The sequence below is a fragment of the Salvelinus alpinus genome, chromosome 26 (genome assembly GCF_045679555.1).
Source record: "Salvelinus alpinus chromosome 26, SLU_Salpinus.1, whole genome shotgun sequence".
NCBI classification, from domain to species: domain Eukaryota; kingdom Metazoa; phylum Chordata; class Actinopteri; order Salmoniformes; family Salmonidae; genus Salvelinus; species Salvelinus alpinus.
The window spans coordinates 12,664,059-12,683,839 of NC_092111.1; the positions used below are offsets into that span (position 1 = coordinate 12,664,059).

Genomic DNA, 19,781 nt, shown 5'->3' on the forward strand with positions numbered 1-19,781 from the left:
ACGCAGACTCATTCTCAACCTTTAAGTCTTTATTGAAGACTCATCTCTTCAGTAGGTCCTATGATTGAGTGTAGTCTGGCCCAGGAGTGTGAAGGTGAACAGAAAGGCACTGGAGCAACGAACCGCCCTAACTGTCTCTGCCTGGCCGGTTCCCCTCTCTCCACTGGGATTCTCTGCCTCTAACCCTATTACAGGGACTGAGTCACTGGCTTACTGGTGCTCTTCCATTCTGTCCCTAGGAGGGGTGCGTCACTTGAGTGGGTTGAGTCACTGACGTGATCTTCCTGTCTGGGTTGGCGCCCCCCCCCCCCCCCTTGGGTTGTGCCGTGGCGGAGATCTTTGTGGGCTATACTCTGCCTTGTCTCAGGATGGTAAGTTGGTGGTTGAAGATATCCCTCTAGTGGTGTGGGGGCTGTGCTTTGGCAAAGTGGGTGGGGTTATATCCTTCCTGTTTGGCCCTGTCCGGGGGTATCGTCGGATGGGGCCACAGTGTCTCCCGACCCCTTCTGTCTCAGCCTCCAGTATTTATGCTGCAGTAGTTTATGTGTCAGGGGGCTAGGGTCAGTCTGTTATATCTGGAGTTTTTCTCCTGTCTTATCCGGTGTCCTGTGTGAATTTAAGTACGCTCTCTCTAATTCTCTCTTTCTCTCTTTCTTTCTCTCGGAGGACCTGAGCCCTAGGACCATGCCTTCAGACTACCTGGCATGATGACTCCTTGTTGTCCCCAGACCACCTGGCCGTGCTGCTGCTCCAGTTTCAACTGTTCTGCCTGCGGCTGTGGAACCCTGACCTGTTCACTGTGATTACTATTATTTATGAACATTTGAACATCTTGGCCATGTTCTGTTATAATCTCCACCTGGTACAGCCAGAAGAGGACTGGCCACCCCTCATAGCCTGGTTCCTAACTAGGTTTCTTCCTAGGTTTTGGCCTTTCTATGGTGTTTCTCTCCATTAGGACTGGGTATTGGCTCCTACGGGTTACTCTGCCTTCTACTGTGATGGAGAATGCCTCTACCCTCTGTGTTCCTGCATGAACTCCACCACCCACACTATGATCCAACTAGTGGTCAGTATGCACTACTACACCCTCTCTCACATGAACGCCAACATTACTGGTTTCAGTGGGAAAGATGGTAAATGGTTCAGACATGAATGGCAAATATAAAAAACTAAGATACCCAAGTTACCAGAGTCTACAATGGCAGACTGTTAATGTAGAGTAGGAAAAGTGAGAAGTAACATTCAAGACTGAAGCAATTATCCCCTCTAGTGGTATACTTTATACTGTACCAGGTTACTACACACACTGATAATACAAAACATTGAGGAGACCTGCTCTTTCCATGACATAGACTGACCAAGTGAAAGCTATGATCCCTTATTGATGTCTCTTGTTGAATCCACTTCAATCAGTGTAGATGAAGGGGAGTTAAAGAAAGATTTTAAAACCTTGAGAGAATTGAGACATGGATTGTGTGTGTCATTCAGAGGGTGAATGGGCAAGAAAAAATATTTAACTGCCTTTGAACAGGGTATGGTAGTAGGTGCCAGGCGCACCGGGTTAAGTGTGTCAAGAACTGCAACACTGCTGGTTTTTTCATGTTCAACAGTTTCCCATGTGTATCAACAATGGTCCACCACCCAAAGGACGTCCAGCCAACTTGACACATGGGCCAGCATCCTTGTGGAACGCTTTGGGCAGCTTGTAGAGTCCATGCTCCGAAGAATTGAGGCTGTTCTGAGGGGAAAAGGGTGTGCAACTCAATATTAGAAAGATGTTCCTAATGTTTTGTGCACTCAGTGTATGTAGTCCTAAATGTTTTTAAATAGTACAGTATCACAACCCACAGTGCAAAACCATATAAAGTGTGGGCCTGTAGTATCTGTAAATCAACTAAACGTTTTTTTTATTTCCATATGCAGACAGTAAAGCATCATTGTTCATGTAATAATCTAATATTAGCATTATAACTCTAGGAAGAGGAAATGGTCATAAAATCAAATAAATGAAAAGACGGAAACCAAAATGTTTTTGAACTACAACTTGTTTTATTTAAAAATGTCAAATTCAGTGCAAAGTAATGTAGTGCATTGGTGTCTAGATCCCTGTTGGGTGGCAAAGTGTCACAAGAATCCTGTGGGGAGAGAAAACAAGAGAATACATTAAATTATTGGGTGTTAACTAATCAGGGTACAACAAAGCACTTCAAGTCCTCAATTCCTTCAAAAGAGAGAGAGAAGGAAAAAGGAGTATTGTCCCTGCAGTAGGACTACATGCTGGCCATGAGATTCTCCAAGTGGTACTCCAGGAGGCTGGAGAGCTCAGTGACCAGAGACTCTGGGTTAAAGTACCAGGCCAGCTGCTGGCCAAACATGTCATCTAGCAGAGCCATCAGCCGCCCTGAAGAGAACACCACACAACACATAGAAAATGGCTCTGAGTTACTAGCTTATCAAGAGGAGAGAGACAATTAGAAATACTCCCCCTAAAATGGCATTGGAACCTGGTTAACCATGAATAAGGAAGTAAAAAGGAAGTACACTAAGAATATGGAAGTAAAAAGGAAGTAACCTCTTGACTCTTACATTGAGCAGCAGCAGGTATCTGTCAGCCTCTGGCTCCATGTTGGCAGCAGTGGGCAGGAAGGAGTACAGGAGAGCGTACAGACGCTCCACGAACCCACCTGGGTGCTAAAGGAAACAAAGGAGGAGAAAAGAGGAGAGAATAGAAGAGAAGAGAAATTTAAGTGAAACTGCTAATAGAGATATCAAAACATGTACCAGTGAGATGCTACTTACCACCATCAGAGACTTCTGAGCTGTCATTAACCCAAACAGCACCAGCTCAAAGAGGACATCTATCATGTTCACATGATGGATCTAGGACAAGAAAACACGTTTGATTTCATACAGATTCATACAGATCAGCTACTGTGATGTATAAATGACATGCATGTGGAAGAACTCAGTGAGACTTGAAAGAGTTAATGAACTCACCTTTGCCTCAGCCAGCTCCCTCTCAATGTCATTCCGCTTGGAGGGGTCACTCAGGTAGTCCGCAAAGTCCTTATAGGTACGGATGAACTTGGCCTCGTCCTATGACAAAGAAAAGAGCATCTTAGTGAACAGAACACATATCCCCTCAGGGACGCTCTCTTTCCCTTGAAAGAGAATGAGTTAGTGAGTTACCATGTGGTTGGCCTGAACCAGTGCGCCCAGGAGGACCTTTCCCGCCACAAACAGACGGTTCCTGCTCAGGGTGGAACCAAGCAGGGTCTAGGGAAGAGGGAAGAGTTAGGGTGAGACATCTTCCTCTAGGAGACCGAACAAGAAGTCACAGAGAGAAAAAGAAAAGTGTGGCCACTCACAGTGAAGGCCTGGCGCAGGGAGACGAGCCTCAGGGCGATGTCCTCCACTCTCTTGGTGGTAAGGTAGAGGCTGTGAAAGGGAGGGAATGGAGCATGTCAACCATGAGAGTCAATGGGGGATAACAGCATTATGACCACTATCCTTCAGCATCTGACAAGCCCAGACTACACAGACATTTAGAGGAACTCACTTTAGCAGAGGAACCTCCCTCTCCTCAGGCAGCAGGTCCTCCTCCCAGCCCTACGACAACAAAACAAGCATTCCAAATCAGTGACCAATGCAATGACATAACAAACAATCGGTCAATGGAAGGATCTTAATGCTCCTAGTCAATAGTATGTGTGTGTAACGTCTGACCTCATAGCAGTTGTGGCCCTCAGGCTCTGGGTCAGTGAACTGCTGAGTGGTGGGCGTAGAGAAGGAGGCAGCCTCCGACCACGCTGAAGAGGAGAGAAGCCCGTCCAGCCCCATGTGGAGAGTGGCGTACACCACTGAGACATCAGTCTGCTGCTCAAAACACACACAACACACCTGTTTACCACACACACGTTATTAGAAAACACACCAAATCTAATGCAAAAATGCCCAGTAATGTCTAGTTTATATACATAGGAAATCGTTTATTTACCTGGTAGCAGCCAAGCGTCACGTCCACAGACGTCTCGTGGCGGAGGTGAGACGCATAGTGGGTCACCCTGCCAGCCACACGCTGACAGAGAGAGAATACATGTTAAGGCCAAATGGAATAAGTGAAGAAAAGCCTAATCTAATACTATTTCAGTAGTATTTACGTCTTACCTGGATCCAAGTGATGGACTGCACTTTGGTGGCACAGTAGGGGATGCCCTCTGGACTAAGCCTGGCTGTCTCCTTGGAGATGGCCCACACCAGTTGAGTCTCCAGGCCTCTCACCCTACTCACGTGGTGCATCCTCACCACCACCTGCTGTTGAGATAAACAACAAGACAACATCAACAAAACCACTTCAGCAATTGCTGTGACACATTTCCATCAAGATCAAATGACTGACAATGTAGATTAGGATCAGGTAGTTACAAAGACACATACCTGGGATCCCCCACGCATGTAGGTGATGATGGGGCTGATGAACTGGAAAGTTCTCCAAGCTTTAACCACCGGACCGGCATTGTTCTGCACATTACAATACATTCATGTTGGAAACAGTAAACATTGTAACCGTGATGTGACTGTGTGTGTGTGGGGGTCTCTTACCCTGATCGCAACAGGCCCACAGTAAAGGGGGCTGAACCTAATCGGAATCAACTGCCAATTGCCAGTGGCCTCCTAAAGCAGAAAGCAGACAAGAGATTTGTTTAATGTCAAAGAGACACAACTTGAATATCTGGGATATTTTTCAAACATAAAACCCCAAGGAGGACTGGCAGCTGAGGAACATCTGGCACATCATCCAATGGCACATCCAACTGGACCTCATCCAGGACAGTTGTTTCTAAAGTTAAGAACATTGGAATATAAAAGACACAATTGTTAGGACATAAAACATAGCAAGATTGCTAATACTAGCTAGCTAGCTAGGTAGCAAAAGTGAATCGCTTAGCAACAGTTACTGAAGTTAATGTTAGCTAGCAAGCTAGCTAGCTACAACATCTCTAGCACAAGCATTTTTGCCAAGGCGGAATGATGGAAATACACAACATTTCGCAAATTATAATTACATTGTTAAATGTGGTAAAATAAGAGTTTTAAACTCCACATACCCTCTTCGAAGTCGCTGTCGCTGTCCACCTGTCGACAATCACGAACCCTGTAAAACAGAAAAAGACAAGAAAAACAAGCCACAAATGAATTTGAACAACCTGTCGACGCAGTAGGCCGCCGACGTCCACGCACTCTCTCCGCCAATTTTGAAAAGCACCCAGGCATTTTCCAGTCGATGTTCTTTCTCAGGTGTCAAAAATCTATTTAGTTTGTTGTCAGCAGTAAACTGAAGTTGTTTTCGCACAGAAAACGTTCCATAGAACGTCGGTTAGATGTCTCTTGGCAACACAAGTTCGAAAATTATTGTTTACAAAATTGCCAACTGTGTCGCCATAGAAATGAGTTTGGAATTCTATGATTCCCTTTAGAATCCGTTAAAATTGCTCGTCATCATTCTAATTACGTTGACGTGCTCCTTCGTAGCTCAGTTGCTAGAGCATGATGCTTGCAACTCCAGGGTAGTGGGTTCGATTCCCGTCATCACCCATACATAAACGACAGCAGGTTTTATTGTAAGTCGCTTTGGATAAAAGCGTCTGATGAATGACATGTATTCTTTTTATATTATTCACTTACAATGTAGAGAGAAAAAGGCTCAATTCAAGAGGGAGCTACGAAATTCATGTCCAAAAGTAGTTTTCTTTGCCTGATGTCATTAGAAATTACATAGAATTAATAATTAGCTTGTTCTCTACAATATTATAAAATTAATATACTTGTACTTGACAGCGTTGATGAAATAATAACGATCATTTGCTGTGACCATTGCTAGTTTAGACTGCACCGCACTTGGTTGTATGTGTTCCATATTTGGTGTTGTGAGGTTACATTCTCAGAGTAAATCGTCGGTAACTTTTCAACCATATATGGTAGAGACATTGGGTTTAGACTATTGTTTTCTGACATAATGTTCTATTGATTGGGCATATTTGTAAACCGCCGGGGCCCCCTCGATGTCCAGAAGGGGCGGAGGAACCTCCCGCACCTCAGACTCCTGGAGTGGACCAGCCACCATCGGCCTGAGAGACACATGGAACGAGGGGTTAATACGGTAATCGGGGGAAGCTGTAACCTGTAGCAAACCTCGTTCAGTCTCCTCAGGACTTTGAATGGCCCCACAAACCGGGGGCCAGGATTCCAGCAGGTTTCGGGTCGAACACCGGGGCCTCACTGCGGTGGCGATCGGCGCTCACCTTCTGACGCCTCACGGCCCGTTGCAGGTGCACATGTGCGGCTTCCCAGGTCTCCTCCGAGCGCTTAAACCATTCGTCCACCGCAGGAGCCTTGATCTGGCTCTGATGCCAAGGTGCCAGAACCGGCTGATACCCCAGTACGCACTGGAAGGGGGAGAGGTTAGTGGAGGAGTGGCGGAGCGTGAAACCTACCCACATCCTGGTTTACTCTCTCCACCTGCCCGTTACTCTCGGGGTGAAACCCGAGGTAAGGCTGACCGAGACCCCCAGACGTTCCATGAACGCCCTCCAGACCCTTGACGTGAACTGAGGACCTCGATCAGACACTATATCCTCAGGCACCCCGTAGTGCCAGAAGACGTGTGTAAACAGAGCCTCCGCAGTCCCCCGTAGGGAGACTGGGCAAAGGAAGGAGACGCCAGGACTTAGAGAACTGATCCACAACGACCAGGATCGTGGTGTTACCCTGTGAGGGAGGAAGATCCGTGAGGAAGTCCACCGAAAGGTGCGACCACGGCCGTTGTGGAACGGGTAAGGGCTGTAACTTCACTCTGGGCAGGTGCCTAGGGGCCTTGCACTGGGCGCACACCGAGCACGAGGAAACATAAACCCTCACGTCTTTGGCCAAGGTGGACCATCAGTATTTCCCACTAAGACAACGCACTGTCCGACCGATGCCAGGATGATCAGAGGAGGGTGACGTGTGGGCCCAATAGATCAAACGGTCGCGGACAGCAGACGGAACGTACAGACGCCCAGCTGGACACTGGAGGGGAGTGGGCTCTGTACGTAACGCCCGCTCGATGTCCGCGTCCAGCTCCCATACCACCGGTGCCACTAGGCAAGAGGCCGGAAGTATGGGAGTGTGATCTATGGACCGCTCCTCTGTGTCATACATCCGGGACAGTGCGTCTGCCTTAGCATTCTGGGAACCTGGTCTGTAGGACAGGGTGAAAACAAAATGGGTAAAGAACATGGCCCACCTTGCCTGGCGGGGGTTCAGTCTCCTCGCCGCCCGGATGTACTCCAGATTGCGGTGGTCAGTCCAGATGAGAAAAGGGTGTTTAGCCACCTCAAGCCATTGTTTCCACACCTTCAGAGCCTTGACAACAGCCAACAGCTCCCGGTCCCCCACATCATAGTTTCACTCCGCCGGGCTGAGCTTCTTCAAAAAGAAAGCACAGGGGCGGAGCTTTGGTGGCGTACCCGAGCCCTGAGAGAGCACGGCTCCTATCCCAGCCTCGGACACGTTCACCTCCACTATGAACACCAAAGAGAGATCCGGATGGGCCAGCACGGGAGCCGAGGTAAACAGAACTCTCAGCTGACCAAAAGCCCTGTCCGCCTAAGCCGACCACTGCAAACGCACCGGTCCCCCCTTCAGCAGTGAGGTAATGAGAGCCGCTACCTGACCAAAGCCCCAGATAAACCTCCGGTAGTAGTTGGTAGACCCTAGAAACCGCTGCACTTCCTTTACCATGGTGGGAGTCGGCCAATTACGCACGGCTGAAATGAGGTCACTCTCCATCTTTACCCCTGAAGTGGAAATGCGGTACCCTAGGAAGGAGACGGACTGTTGGAAGAACAGACATTTCTCAGCCTTGACGTACAGGTTTTGATATGTTTCACACTTTTACTACATGATTCCATTTGTGTTATTTCATAGTTTTGATGTCTTCACTATTATTCAACAATGTAGAAAATAGTAAAAATAAAGAAAAACCCTTGAATGAGTAGGTGTTCTAATAGCAATAAGGCACCTCTGAGGTTTGTGGTATATGGCCAATATACCACCCCTCATTGGGCCTTATTGCTTAAATAACACATATCTCTTTTATAACAGGATATTATCATTGACTATATGAAAGTGCATGTATGAATGAGTCTGATTTACCGTTTTCAATGGCAGGTTCACCTTCTGAAGCCGGATGAGGTTCCAAAGCGTGCTGCACAACCACCAAGCTCAGTCCCGTCTCTGTACTCTTCTACGCTGACGACAACAACGTGATCCTAAAGAAGCATCGCAACATGGTGGTCAAGACCTTTGGATGCCTGTGACACCAGTGGTAGCCCAACTATCTATTTTACATCATTTTAATCAACTTGATTGCTATTGTTCCAAAAGATACAAACAGGCTAATATAACTTGCAACCAGCAGTTGATAGCAATAATCTGTCAATATGCTGATAAATAGTATGTATCTAATATATTGATTTTGAGTCTGAGAGTGGTGTATGAACAACACCCATTGGACTTATAACCATACTTCACTTTTGATTGACTAAACTATTCAAATCTACAGTAATTCAGATAATTACATCCCCCCTTCATGTCATATATTCTGTGACCAGTCAAAGCCGTCAAGTACTGTATCATAAGTGCAATCAATGCTAAAATTCGACCCTTTTGATGGCTATAATATCTTGTTGAACCATGAATTTCTCATTGTCTCTTTTAGAAGTACTAAACATGGTTTGCAAAACGTACACGTTTTTTTCTTCTTCTTTAATCATACTTTTAACCAGTACAAGTTAGTAACAATGGAAAATGGCAACAACAACAAAATGTTTGGCCATTTTTGTATGTACAGAGGAACAAATACACAGTGATGTATGTCCTTGTCAACAGATATCTGGAGGACTGTATACTGCTATATTTGTAATAAAATAAACTACACTGAACAAAAAAACGCAACATGTAAAAGGTTGGTCCCATGTTTCATGAGCTGAAATGAAAGATCCCGAAAATGTTCTATAAGCCTAAAAAAAAAAATTGTGAGCATTTCTCCATTGCCAAGATAATCCATCCACATTGAAACATTTTGCTGGGGACAAAAGGCCACTAAAATGTGCAGTTTTGTCACAACACAATGCCACAGATGTCTGAAGTTCTAAGGAAATGTGCAATTGGTATGCGGACTGCAGGAATATCCACCAGAGCTGCTGCCAGAGAATTGAATGTTAATTTCTCTACCATAAGTCGCCTCCAACGTCATTTTAGAGAATTTGGCAGTACATCCAACCGACAATTTTCCTCTAGCCATTCAAAATGTAACGATTACTTTTGGGTGTCAGGGAAAATGTATGGAGTATAAAGTACATTCTTTTCCTTAGAAATGTAGTGAAGTAAAAGTAAAAGTTGTCAAAACTATAATTAGTAAAGTACAGATACCCCCCAAAACTACTTAAGTAGTACTTGAAAGTATGTTTACTTAAGTACTTTACACCACTGTAGGTGCTTCAATAGAGTCTGACGTTCAGGGGTGGTTGGACATATAAGATGGGGTGCTGGTGAGCCCCCATTTTAGGTCGTCACACAAATATTCCCCCACCCATGTCCAGGGGTCTCAGTGTTATGTCCCTTGAAATATATGTACTTTTGGTAATACTTTGTGAGTAGGCAACAAATACAATCATCTTAAATTGACATGTTTAATTTTTTTGCCATAGTAAATTGTGTATTGCGAAAATTTCCCTAATGCAGACAGTTTGTGTTACTACCTTACACAAGCTTGCATTTTCACCCTATAAGACAAAATTTTAACCTCAGATTGGTGATGTTAGTCTAAAGGTTTATGGACATCACGATGAAATAAGATTGATTGTTTTAAACAGATCAATATCTTAGGTTTTGTACCATTGATTTTTCCAAGTGCTGGGATGCGCAGAACTTAGAACGCAGAGTTAATGAAATGCCCAGGAAATGGCACAGAAAAATTGGGGGCGGTCTTTCCATAAAAGTCAATGGCCACACACCAATACATGGATTTGACAGTCAAACTATTACTTAAATAGCAGTCAACTGTTGTCACCGTTGTTATTCTATAGAGGGTCGTGATTCGTTTAGGTTAACTAACAAAAAAAGTGGTCTGGTCCCTTTTCCATGATGGAAGCCTCCCGAAATCAACATCCAACATTCCAAAATATAGATATAAGCCTTCAAGTACTCATCTAACCAACTTCTTCAGGGCCAGCCAGGCCCCCTGTCGCCCCCCACGCGCCCTGAAACCCAACCCCCATAAGAAGAAGCCCAAATACGACCTTCCCTTGCCCAGTATACATACAAGGTCAGGGGACAACACTGTTTTTTTGTCTTGTAGTTAAACTTGTTTTATGCACCGTTTAAAGGGATAGTTCATCCCAATTACAAAATTACTTAAGTTGCGTTTACATTTCATTTGAAATCCAATGCATCCAAAATGTACATTAGTCTTTCCTGGTTCTTGACATATTTTTTGGTCCCTTTCAGATCACAGCCATGTCAACAGTGGGCGTCAGGCTTTAAGAGACATGAATTATATGTGAGATTCAGTGAACAAGGCTGGAAGGTGAGATTCTATCTCTCTTAGCTACTCATTGTACTGAATAGATAATCATGAGCTAACATTGTACCACCTTATTTGCTGTAACACACAGTTAGTATTATTTAGGGAAGCAAGGCATTTGTGTAGGATGTGCATTGTAGAGTATGTTCTTTGCATTCTTTATCATGTATTTCTCTAAGAAAGAGTCTATTCTAGTCATTCATCTAATCTTGTCATTCGATTTCTAGGGAGTTTTTCCTAGCCACCTTGCTTCTACACCTGCATTGCTTGCTGTTTGATCATGGATTCATTTTAGACTACACAAGCTTACAAACAATTACAATGGCAAAGTCACAATAATCACGAGAATGGCTTCATATCAAAGTCTACATTGAGACCGAAGGGAGCAAGGGTCTTTAAGTTAAAGATCCAGACAGCCTCTCGTTTTAACAATAAATTATCAAGGTCACCCCCTCTCCTAGAGAGGGTGACATGTTCGATGCCAATATAACGTAGAGACGAAATTGAGTGGCCTGCCTCCAAAAAGTGAGCCGCAACTGGGTAAGTCAAGTTTTTGCACCTAATGGTGCTACGATGCTCTGAGATATGTACTTTTAATTTGCGCTTTGTTTTACCCACATCATTTTTACCACAAGGACAAGTTATAAGATAAATAACTGCTTTAGTGGAGCACGTAATAACACCTTTGATTGGGATCGATTTCCCTGTTTGTGGGTGTTTGAAGGATCTGCATTTATAAGTGCCATTGCATTGAGCACAGCCATTACACTTGTAATTTCCATCCAGTAGGGGCGCAAATAGACATTGTTCAGGAATATCTTGGGGTGGTAAATCAGAGTGTACCAATTGGTCTCTGAGATTTCTGCCCCGCGAAAATACGACCAAGGGAAGGTCCGAAAACACATTACCGAGACTATCATCGGATTTTAGAATGTGCCAATGTTTGTGAACGATTCCCTTAATTTATTCAGAGCGCTTTGAATAGCGGGTAGTTAGAATGGAAGAATGCATCTTTTTGCGAGGTCATGTCTCATTTTTTATTTTATTTTCTCAATGGCAATATTAATCTGATCGTTTTTGTACCCCCTCTCCTTGAACTTTCTTTGCGTCTCAGCCATATTTCTGTCGAAATCTGATTGTTTTTTGCAAATTCTTTTGATTCGACAGAATTGGCTGTAGGGCAAACTATTTTTCAAGGGAAGTGAGTGACAACTGTCAGCCCTCAACAAACTGTTACGATCAGTAGGTTTCCTGTAAAGATCAGTGTATAGAACATTATTTTCACACAAGATCAGAAGATCAAGAAAACTGATTTGACGTGTATCAGATTGCATAGTAAATCTCAAATGTTCAGAACAGGAGTTAAGAAAAGCATGGAATGCCTGGAGCTGTTTTGCATCACCCCTCCATAGAACAAAAATATCATCAATATACCGTTTCCAAATAATGATGTTAGGCAAGAAAACATTTTTGAGAGGATTGAAAATAGACTGTTTCTCCATGTAACCCACATACAAATTAGCATAGTTAGGAGCCATGGGGGATCCCATAACAGTACCCTTCGTCTGAATAAAGAAATCATTTAGAAACATGAAATAGTTGTGTGTGAGTACTATTTCAGCCAATGTTATAATGCATGCACTGGAAGGTAGTTCATTAGGGTCACGTTGCAGAAGAAAATGTTCCATAGCTTCAATACCGCCCTCGTGTGGAATATTTGTGTATAACAACTCAACATCAAAAGTAACTAACAAGGTATTCTCAGGGAGAGGATCAAGAGATTCTATGATAGAGATCATACTGCTGCTGTCCTTTACAAAGGAGGGGAGCTGTTCTGCGAGTGGTCTAATAAAAAAGTCAACAAAAGTAGATAGAGGGGCCGTTACTGCATCACTGCCCGCTACAATAGGGCGCCCTGGAGGTTTTGTAGCATTCTTGAGTAATCTCGGCAAAGTATAGAAAGTGGCAATTTTAGGTTGTTGAATAGCCAAAAAGTCATGTTCTTTTTTGGTTATCTGACCAGAAGTTAAATACCCATCTAGGACAGTAAAGATAGTGTTCTGAAATTGGGAAGTAGGGTCACTTCTGAGTTTCTTGTAAAAGGAGTTGTCAAGCAGTTGTCTATGACACTCATTTACATAAGCTGTCTTATCCATGAGTACAACCGACCCACCCTTGTCAGCAGGACGAATAATTATTGTGACTTTGCCATTGTAATTGTTTGTAAGCTTGTGTAGTCTAAAATGAATCTATGATCGTATGCTATCCATTTGTTTTTTGTATGCTGCTCTTTGTATGCCATTTTAATATTTGAGAATTAACCAATGATATTAGGCCACTCTTGGCCATGATTACAGACACCTGTGTGTCTTTTGACACTATATAAACGAGTCATCCCGCAGTGTTTGTGATTATACCCTGATGAAGACAGCTTGGCTGTCGAAACGTTGGTAATTACATTTTTGCATCTGAGCTCCTATCCTAGCATACCTTTCTATTCTAATGTTGCTGACAGTGGCTTGAACTATACTGAACAAAAATATAAACGTAACGTGAAGTGTTGGTCTGTCACGTCTTCTCCGGCGCTTGACGTCGCCGGTCTACTAACCACCGGTCCTGGTAACCCATCATTACGCACACCCGGCAAGCTTCATTACGCACACCTGCGCCTCATCATTTGCAACACCTGGACTTCGTCACTTCCCTGATTATTTCCCATTTATTTAGCCCTCTGTTGTCATCAGGAGGTGTTATTGGTTTTTCTCTCAGATTCAGTACATGTCCTTTGTTTGTTATTTTGAATCTGTTCAGTATTAAAACTCACCATCTACACCTGCTATCTGACTCCCAGTGTATACGTTACATGGTCCAATGTTTCATGAGCTGAAATAAAAGATCCCAGAAATGTCCCATACGCACAAAAAGCTTATTTCTCTCAAATTTTGTGTACAAGTTTGTTTACATCCCTGTTAGTGAGCATTTCTTATTTGCCAAGATAATACATAAACCTAACAGGCATGGCATATCAAAAAGCTGATTAAACAGAATGATAATTACACAGGTGCACCTTGTGGTGGGGACAATAAAAGGCCACTCTAAAATGTGCAGTTTTGTCACAGAAGTTTTGAGGGAGTGTGGTGGAATATTCTATTCAAGTGAGAGAGACTTTGTCATTTCTTCAAACAATCATCTTTATTCAATATCGATTTATTATTGCAATAATGAAACCGTCGACCCCACACTCCCAATTGTGTTGCTGAGTGCTTAACTGATAATGAAAAACAGATGTTATATAGGACCTAAAAATGCTCAGTCAGCCTGGTTAAAACCTTCCCATAAGCCACCTTGGTTATTGTCAGGAGTTCACCTAGGGGTCATGATAGGGGCTGTACAAAATGTTAGATGTATTATAATAATTGATTATGCTTATGTTGTATTAATAGAAGGTGAGGGGTTATAAGACCCCGCCCTCCTTACATTTATAGGGTCCTAGACTACAGATTAACAATATATATATATATATATTCATTATAGAGGTTTAGTATTGTTACATAGTTGTTTTCTAGTCTCTCTGCCTCTTATAAAGAGACCCCTCTAAGAAATGTGTGACTGTGACAGAACTCTGCAGGGGAGTGTAGGAGATAAGAGACTAGTCAGACATTCCACTATAAATCAACTTTAGGGAGTGGACATTTATTGCCTAGGCCTTAGAAAATGCTTGAACTATTGTATCTCTCTTGCAAGTTTATATAGCTGTGTATGCATGGGCTTGGTCTGATGAGTAGAAGGTAATAACGTATGCAGTGACATCACAAGGGCTGGACTTCGGGTTTAATAAAATAACTTGGAACCTTTTATATTTTGCAGAACTTACTCGGAAACATGCGTTATGTTCCTGTTGTCAACTTCTGCCTGCAATTGCATTAATAAAGATTTTTGAATGATTTAATAAAAGATATTGTCAAAATGCTAATTTCACCAATGAGCCAATGATTGACAAGGAACAAGGAAACGAACCCCAACATTATCTACACGGGATGTTGTTACCTTCCAACCCGGCTTAGTTTCCCAGATGCCAGGATGATGAGACAATGAGGCATTGTTCTAAACTCTTCCAGGCTGTCTCTATCTCGGGTCACACACACAACATCTTGTCTATGGAATGTCAGCTTTTAGGTTTTTATTACCAAGTCATTGTCAGCTCAAGCTATCTCTAGCAGACTAACTGCAGGAAGCTAGAGTGAAAACCACCTATTTAACAGTTGCCAGCCCAAGCTTCAAAAGACTCCTCTCAGTTAACTCAGAAAGGAAGAGAGAGAGAGTTCTAAGATCCTTACTCTATTTCATAAAACAACCATTTGGTGCATAAACATAACATCATCTTGTAATTATGCTGCACAAGGGAGCATGCAATTGCCATGCTGACAGCAGGAATGTCCACCAGAGCTGTTGCCAGATAATTTAATGTTAATATCTCTACCATACGTCCAACCGGCCTCACAACTGAAGACCATGTGTAATCACGCCTGCCCAGGACCTCCACATTCGGCTTCTTCACCTGCAGGATCGTCTGAGACCAGCCACCCGGACAGCTGATGAAATTGTGGGTTTGCACAACCAAAGAATTAGGGCCTAATGAATTTATTTAAATTGAATGATTTCCTTATATGAACTGTAACTCAGTAAAATCTTTAAAATTGTTGCATGTTGCGATTATATTTTTGTTCAGTGTAGTTATGGCTCCATACAGAATCAAGCTGGCTAGCTTAAAAATAGCTTGCAAAATAATGTATCCATGCTAAAAATGTATCCATGCTTTTGTTACTTCTAGGTTAGACTACTGCAATGCTCTACTTTCCGGCTACCCGGATAAAGCACTAAATAAACTTCAGTTAGTGCTAAATACGGCTGCTAGAATCCTGACTAGAACCAACAAATTTGATAACCTACAAAGCATTACATGGGCTTGCTCCTAACTATCTTTCCGATTTGGTCCTGCCGTACATACCTACACATACGCTATGGTCACAAGACGCAGGCCTCCTAATTGTCCCTAGAATTTCTAAGCAAACAGCTGGAGGCAGGGCTTTCTCCTATAGAGCTCCATTTTTATGGAATGGTCTGCCTACCCATGTGAGAGACGCAGACTCGGTCTCAACCTTTAAGTCTTTATTGAAGACTCATCTCTTCAGTAGGTCCTATGATTGAGTGTAGTCTGGCCCAGGAGTGTGAAGGTGAACAGAAAGGCACTGGAGCAACGAACCGCCCTAACTGTCTCTGCCTGGCCGGTTCCCCTCTCTCCACTGGGATTCTCTACCTCTAAGCCTATTACAGTGTCTCCCGACCCCTCCTTTCTCAGCCTCCAGTATTTATGCTGCAGTAGTTTATGTGTCGGGGGGCTAGGGTCAGTCTGTTATATCTGGAGTTTTTCTCCTGTCTTATCCGGTGTCCTGTGTGAATTTAAGTACGCTCTCTCTAATTCTCTCTTTCTCTCGGAGGACCTGAGCCCTAGGACCATGCCTCAGGACTACCTGGCATGATGACTCCTTGTTGTCCCCAGTCCACCTGGCCGTGCTGCTGCTCCAGTTTCAACTGTTCTGCCTGCGGCTATGGAACCCTGACCTGTTCACTGTGATTACTATTATTTATGAACATTTGAACATCTTGGCCATGTTCTGTTATAATCTCCACCTGGTACAGCCAGAAGAGGACTGGCCACCCCTCATAGCCTGGTTCCTAACTAGGTTTCTTCCTAGGTTTTGGCCTTTCTAGGGAGTTTTTCCTAGCCACCTTGGTTCTACACCTGCATTGCTTGCTGTTTGGGGTTTTAGGCTGGGTTTCTGTGACTTTGATATATCAGCTGATGTAAGAAGGGCTATATAAATACATTTGATTTGATTTGAAGAAACAGGTCCCACCACCCAAAGCTCCTGCTATTTTTCTCTCTCTCTCTCCCTCTTTTTCTCTCTCTTTTTCTCTCTCTCGAAATTGACATGCGCAGGTGTAAAGATGCAATTATTGCTTTCAAAAAGTTTGCAAATGCGATTACAACTACACATTACTTTTTTTCATGTTTACAACTCATCAGTTACACATTTAAAAAAATTGTGTTTACAACTATAAATATTTTCAATTTGCTCCATTCATATTGTGACAACTTCCACATGCTTGATTTTCTCATCTTTCATTAAAATAAAAAAAAGAGTATCAACCTCTGATACAGTAAACATTGCATGATCTGATAAGGTTGTCCAGCATTAAACGCTATATAGTCAACGCATTAAACATGAATCCCTCATCAGGGAACGTACAGACTAGAGAAATACATACAGTACAGTGCATGCAAAAAGTGTATTTACAAAGGGATACAAATGAACAGTGCAACTCAGCTGCCATTGTGGAAATTATTCTGATTCAAGTTTCAAGTTGTATTAGTCTTTCGTGGCTTACAGGATAAGCATTGTATACATCGTCCAACAAAACGCTTACCTGTCGACATTGCAACAACAATAAGAAATAATAAAAGATAAGATTACGAACATAAATGAAATGGCAGTAGAATAGAAAAATAAATTTTAGCATAAGTATAATACAGGAAGGCACAATTTATTGTCCAATATTTACATGTGAATTAAATTAAGCGTATAAATCGAGCTGTATAATAAGCGTCTGGCAGTAGCAGCAGTTGTGATGTGTGTGTAGCATGAATGTATATGTGTGGGTATGTCTGTATGAGTGAGTCCATGTGTGCTAAGGTGCGGAGAAGCAGGGGGGTCCTTTATGATGCTGCATGCTTTCCTCAGGCACCGTTTCGAGTAGATGTCCTGGATGGGATGGAAGCACGGTCCCAGTGATGTACTGGGCCGTCTTCAACCACTCGCTGGAGCGCCTTGCGGTAGTGGACGGAGCAATTCTCGTACCAGGCCGTGATGCAACTGGTCAGGAGGCTGTTGATGGTGTATTTGGAGAGGATCTGAGGTGGCATGCCGAATTTCAATGGTGATCATCTTGTATTATACACTGGCCTAGCTATTTTTGCTGAATCTCCCAAATAAACCAAAGTTTGTTGCTAATTTAACTGACATCCCTCATTTAGGCTAAGGGATTCATGCTGTATATCTCCAGCATGGTGAGTGGCAGAATGTCAACTCTCTCCAGCACATGATTTGTGAGGGCCTCTCTTTTGTGGGGGGCTCTCTTCTTAATTGGTGATCTGTTCCTGTTGATAGGTGGAGGTTGAGATGGCTCCATAAGGGTCCACCACTGTCTGAGCGCAGCGCACCACCGTCAGCAGCAGGAAGAAGCAGAGGAGGGCGTCAAAAAAGAGAGCAAAGCCCAGGTCCACCTCCAGCTTGGACAGAGTGGGAGCAGGCTGGTGCTGGTTCATGTGACTTAACGAGGTACGGGTCAGTAGTAGGTTGAGAGATGCCTGTATGCTTGTGTTACAGGTCCCAGGTGTGGGACGCCTTAGGCAGATAATAGTTGTCCTGGATGAACAGGATAAATGAAGAAAACGGAGAGTTATCTGCTTTTCCTATGACTTGTCTTCCAATGTACATTCACTGTATGTTGAGATCAGTTGCCAGGTAAGTTATCGTCTTCTAAGGTAGGTAATGTCTTGTCATGAAATTGCAATGCAGATCATATGATTATAGGATATCTCATTAGAGATCCAAGGTAAGTCATTTGCAGCATAAGTGAACACCACATTGGCTCCCAGCCAAGCGGGTGTCCTCCTACGGGAGAGGAAACATCATTATCAGTCTAACCTGAATCAAAACACACTCACTGGCTCTGAGGTGTACATGTACCCTTGTTAATTTATTGCTCAGAGAAACAAAGAAGACATACATTCATACAAACATGTCGCTCTGACAGAGAAGAAATAGTCCAAGAAAAGAAAGAGGGCTAATACAGTACTTTGTACATATTTAGGAGCACCCTTAGATATTCTCAATATTCCGATAATACTTAAATGTGTTTCTCTTTCAATATTTTGCACACACGCATAATAAAAGTATTGTTCATTTTAGCATCTTTGTGGGTTATACATAACGCAATTTCTACACACACATTTATATTTTGATGGTTGTACAATAACGGTAATGACAATCTCCCTCTTAAGAGCAAAGAGCATAACTCTCAATGAATCTGAATAACATAAAACATAGATTGTAACATATTATCCACTACTGCGTATGACTATTTCAAACGGTGCTAAGGATTTAATACTCACCGTCCCTGCTCATGTCTTTCGTATGAAGAAATGACACCGGTCTATCTGTCTCCCTGTTGTTTCACAGAACTTTTTACGGACCCCTTTTAACATGAACCTAACCATCAAAGCTCTCAGGGATCTCTCCATTTGAGCTCCTCACTTAACTTCTCTTATTGCTTTTTCTTACATAACACAGTCCCTCTATTATAAATCATCCATCCTCCCACAATCAGAGGAAAAATTAGCACTGCACAAAACAGTCCTCTACACATACTGTTGGGGATCAATCAGAATTAGTTGGGTAACATAGATAAGATGTTTTATTTTCATAATATGCTTATGTGAGATACTTGTCATTAGAATGTTTCCCTTTGGACTATAGGGTTGGCAGTTGCAGTTATCCCTTCTCAGCTAGGGCTCAGTCACTTGGGGCCCAGAGAGAGGAGAGGTCAGGCTTGTCTTCATATGTGAACGTGTCTGTTAAGCCATGTGGTGCTATGCAGAATATCAGAAGGGCAGGACAGAATGGAACACTGTCTTCTTATGGGAATGTGTCTGTAACTATTCCTAAACCATGTGAAGGGATGGCGTGATTAATGGGGAACCAGTTAGTTGTCTCCACAATGTCTGTACGCCAGTCACTCCCTCCTTTTGTCATTGGGGGGAGGAGTATGGCAGTGTCTGGAACCATTGTATGTCCCCTCTGATGTATGTTTGTATGTCTCCTCTGCCCTTATCTTGACCTACTATATGACCTAGAGGCTCACTCCCCTCCGTGAGCTTGTCCAGGAGTGGGGAGAAGAGGGGGTGTATTTGAGATGGGCGTATCTAAAGTTGACAATTGATATATGCCATTGGATGAGGTAATGTTTTGGTACTATGAAGTACCAAGAACGAGATTAGAACCTCGTCTTAGAGACCAAAGTGAACGAT

At 43.1% G+C, this 19,781-nt stretch overlaps 2 protein-coding genes across 2 annotated transcripts in view; one reads left to right on the forward strand and one right to left on the reverse strand.

Moving 5' to 3' along the window:
- Positions 1–3,883, forward strand: part of LOC139554725 (uncharacterized) — a 51,970-nt gene extending 48,087 nt beyond the window's left edge. Inside the window, exon 15 of the mRNA XM_071367795.1 lies at positions 3,770–3,883. The gene's annotated coding sequence lies outside the window, so the exon portion shown is untranslated. The remainder of the gene's footprint in view (positions 1–3,769) is intronic.
- LOC139555407 (uncharacterized) lies at positions 1,977–17,615 on the reverse strand. The gene is made up of 18 exons (XM_071369156.1): positions 17,490–17,615; positions 6,676–6,882; positions 6,232–6,449; positions 6,017–6,131; positions 5,112–5,139; positions 4,761–4,843; positions 4,606–4,677; positions 4,441–4,524; positions 4,171–4,317; positions 4,001–4,081; positions 3,730–3,879; positions 3,563–3,612; positions 3,372–3,441; positions 3,193–3,279; positions 3,001–3,099; positions 2,803–2,883; positions 2,590–2,694; positions 1,977–2,138 (listed from the first exon to the last, which is right to left on the reverse strand). The coding sequence occupies exons 1-18, from the start codon at positions 17,613–17,615 to the stop codon at positions 1,977–1,979; spliced, it is 1,965 nt and encodes a 654-aa protein (XP_071225257.1).
- Positions 17,616–19,781: the final 2,166 nt, after the last annotated feature.

What these genes read in the sequence shown, in the direction of transcription:
- LOC139555407 (XM_071369156.1), bottom strand. Translation starts at nt 17,615, where the DNA reads ATGCCACCTCAGATCCTCTCCAAATACACCATCAACAGCCTCCTGACC. An exon ending in AGTCCATCACTTGGATCCAG is followed by an intron (nt 4,082 to 4,170) that starts GTAAGACGTAAA and finishes TCTCTCTGTCAG; the next exon opens with CGTGTGGCTGGCAGGGTGAC. An exon ending in AGGGAGGTTCCTCTGCTAAA is followed by an intron (nt 3,442 to 3,562) that starts GTGAGTTCCTCT and finishes TCCCTTTCACAG; the next exon opens with CCTCTACCTTACCACCAAGA.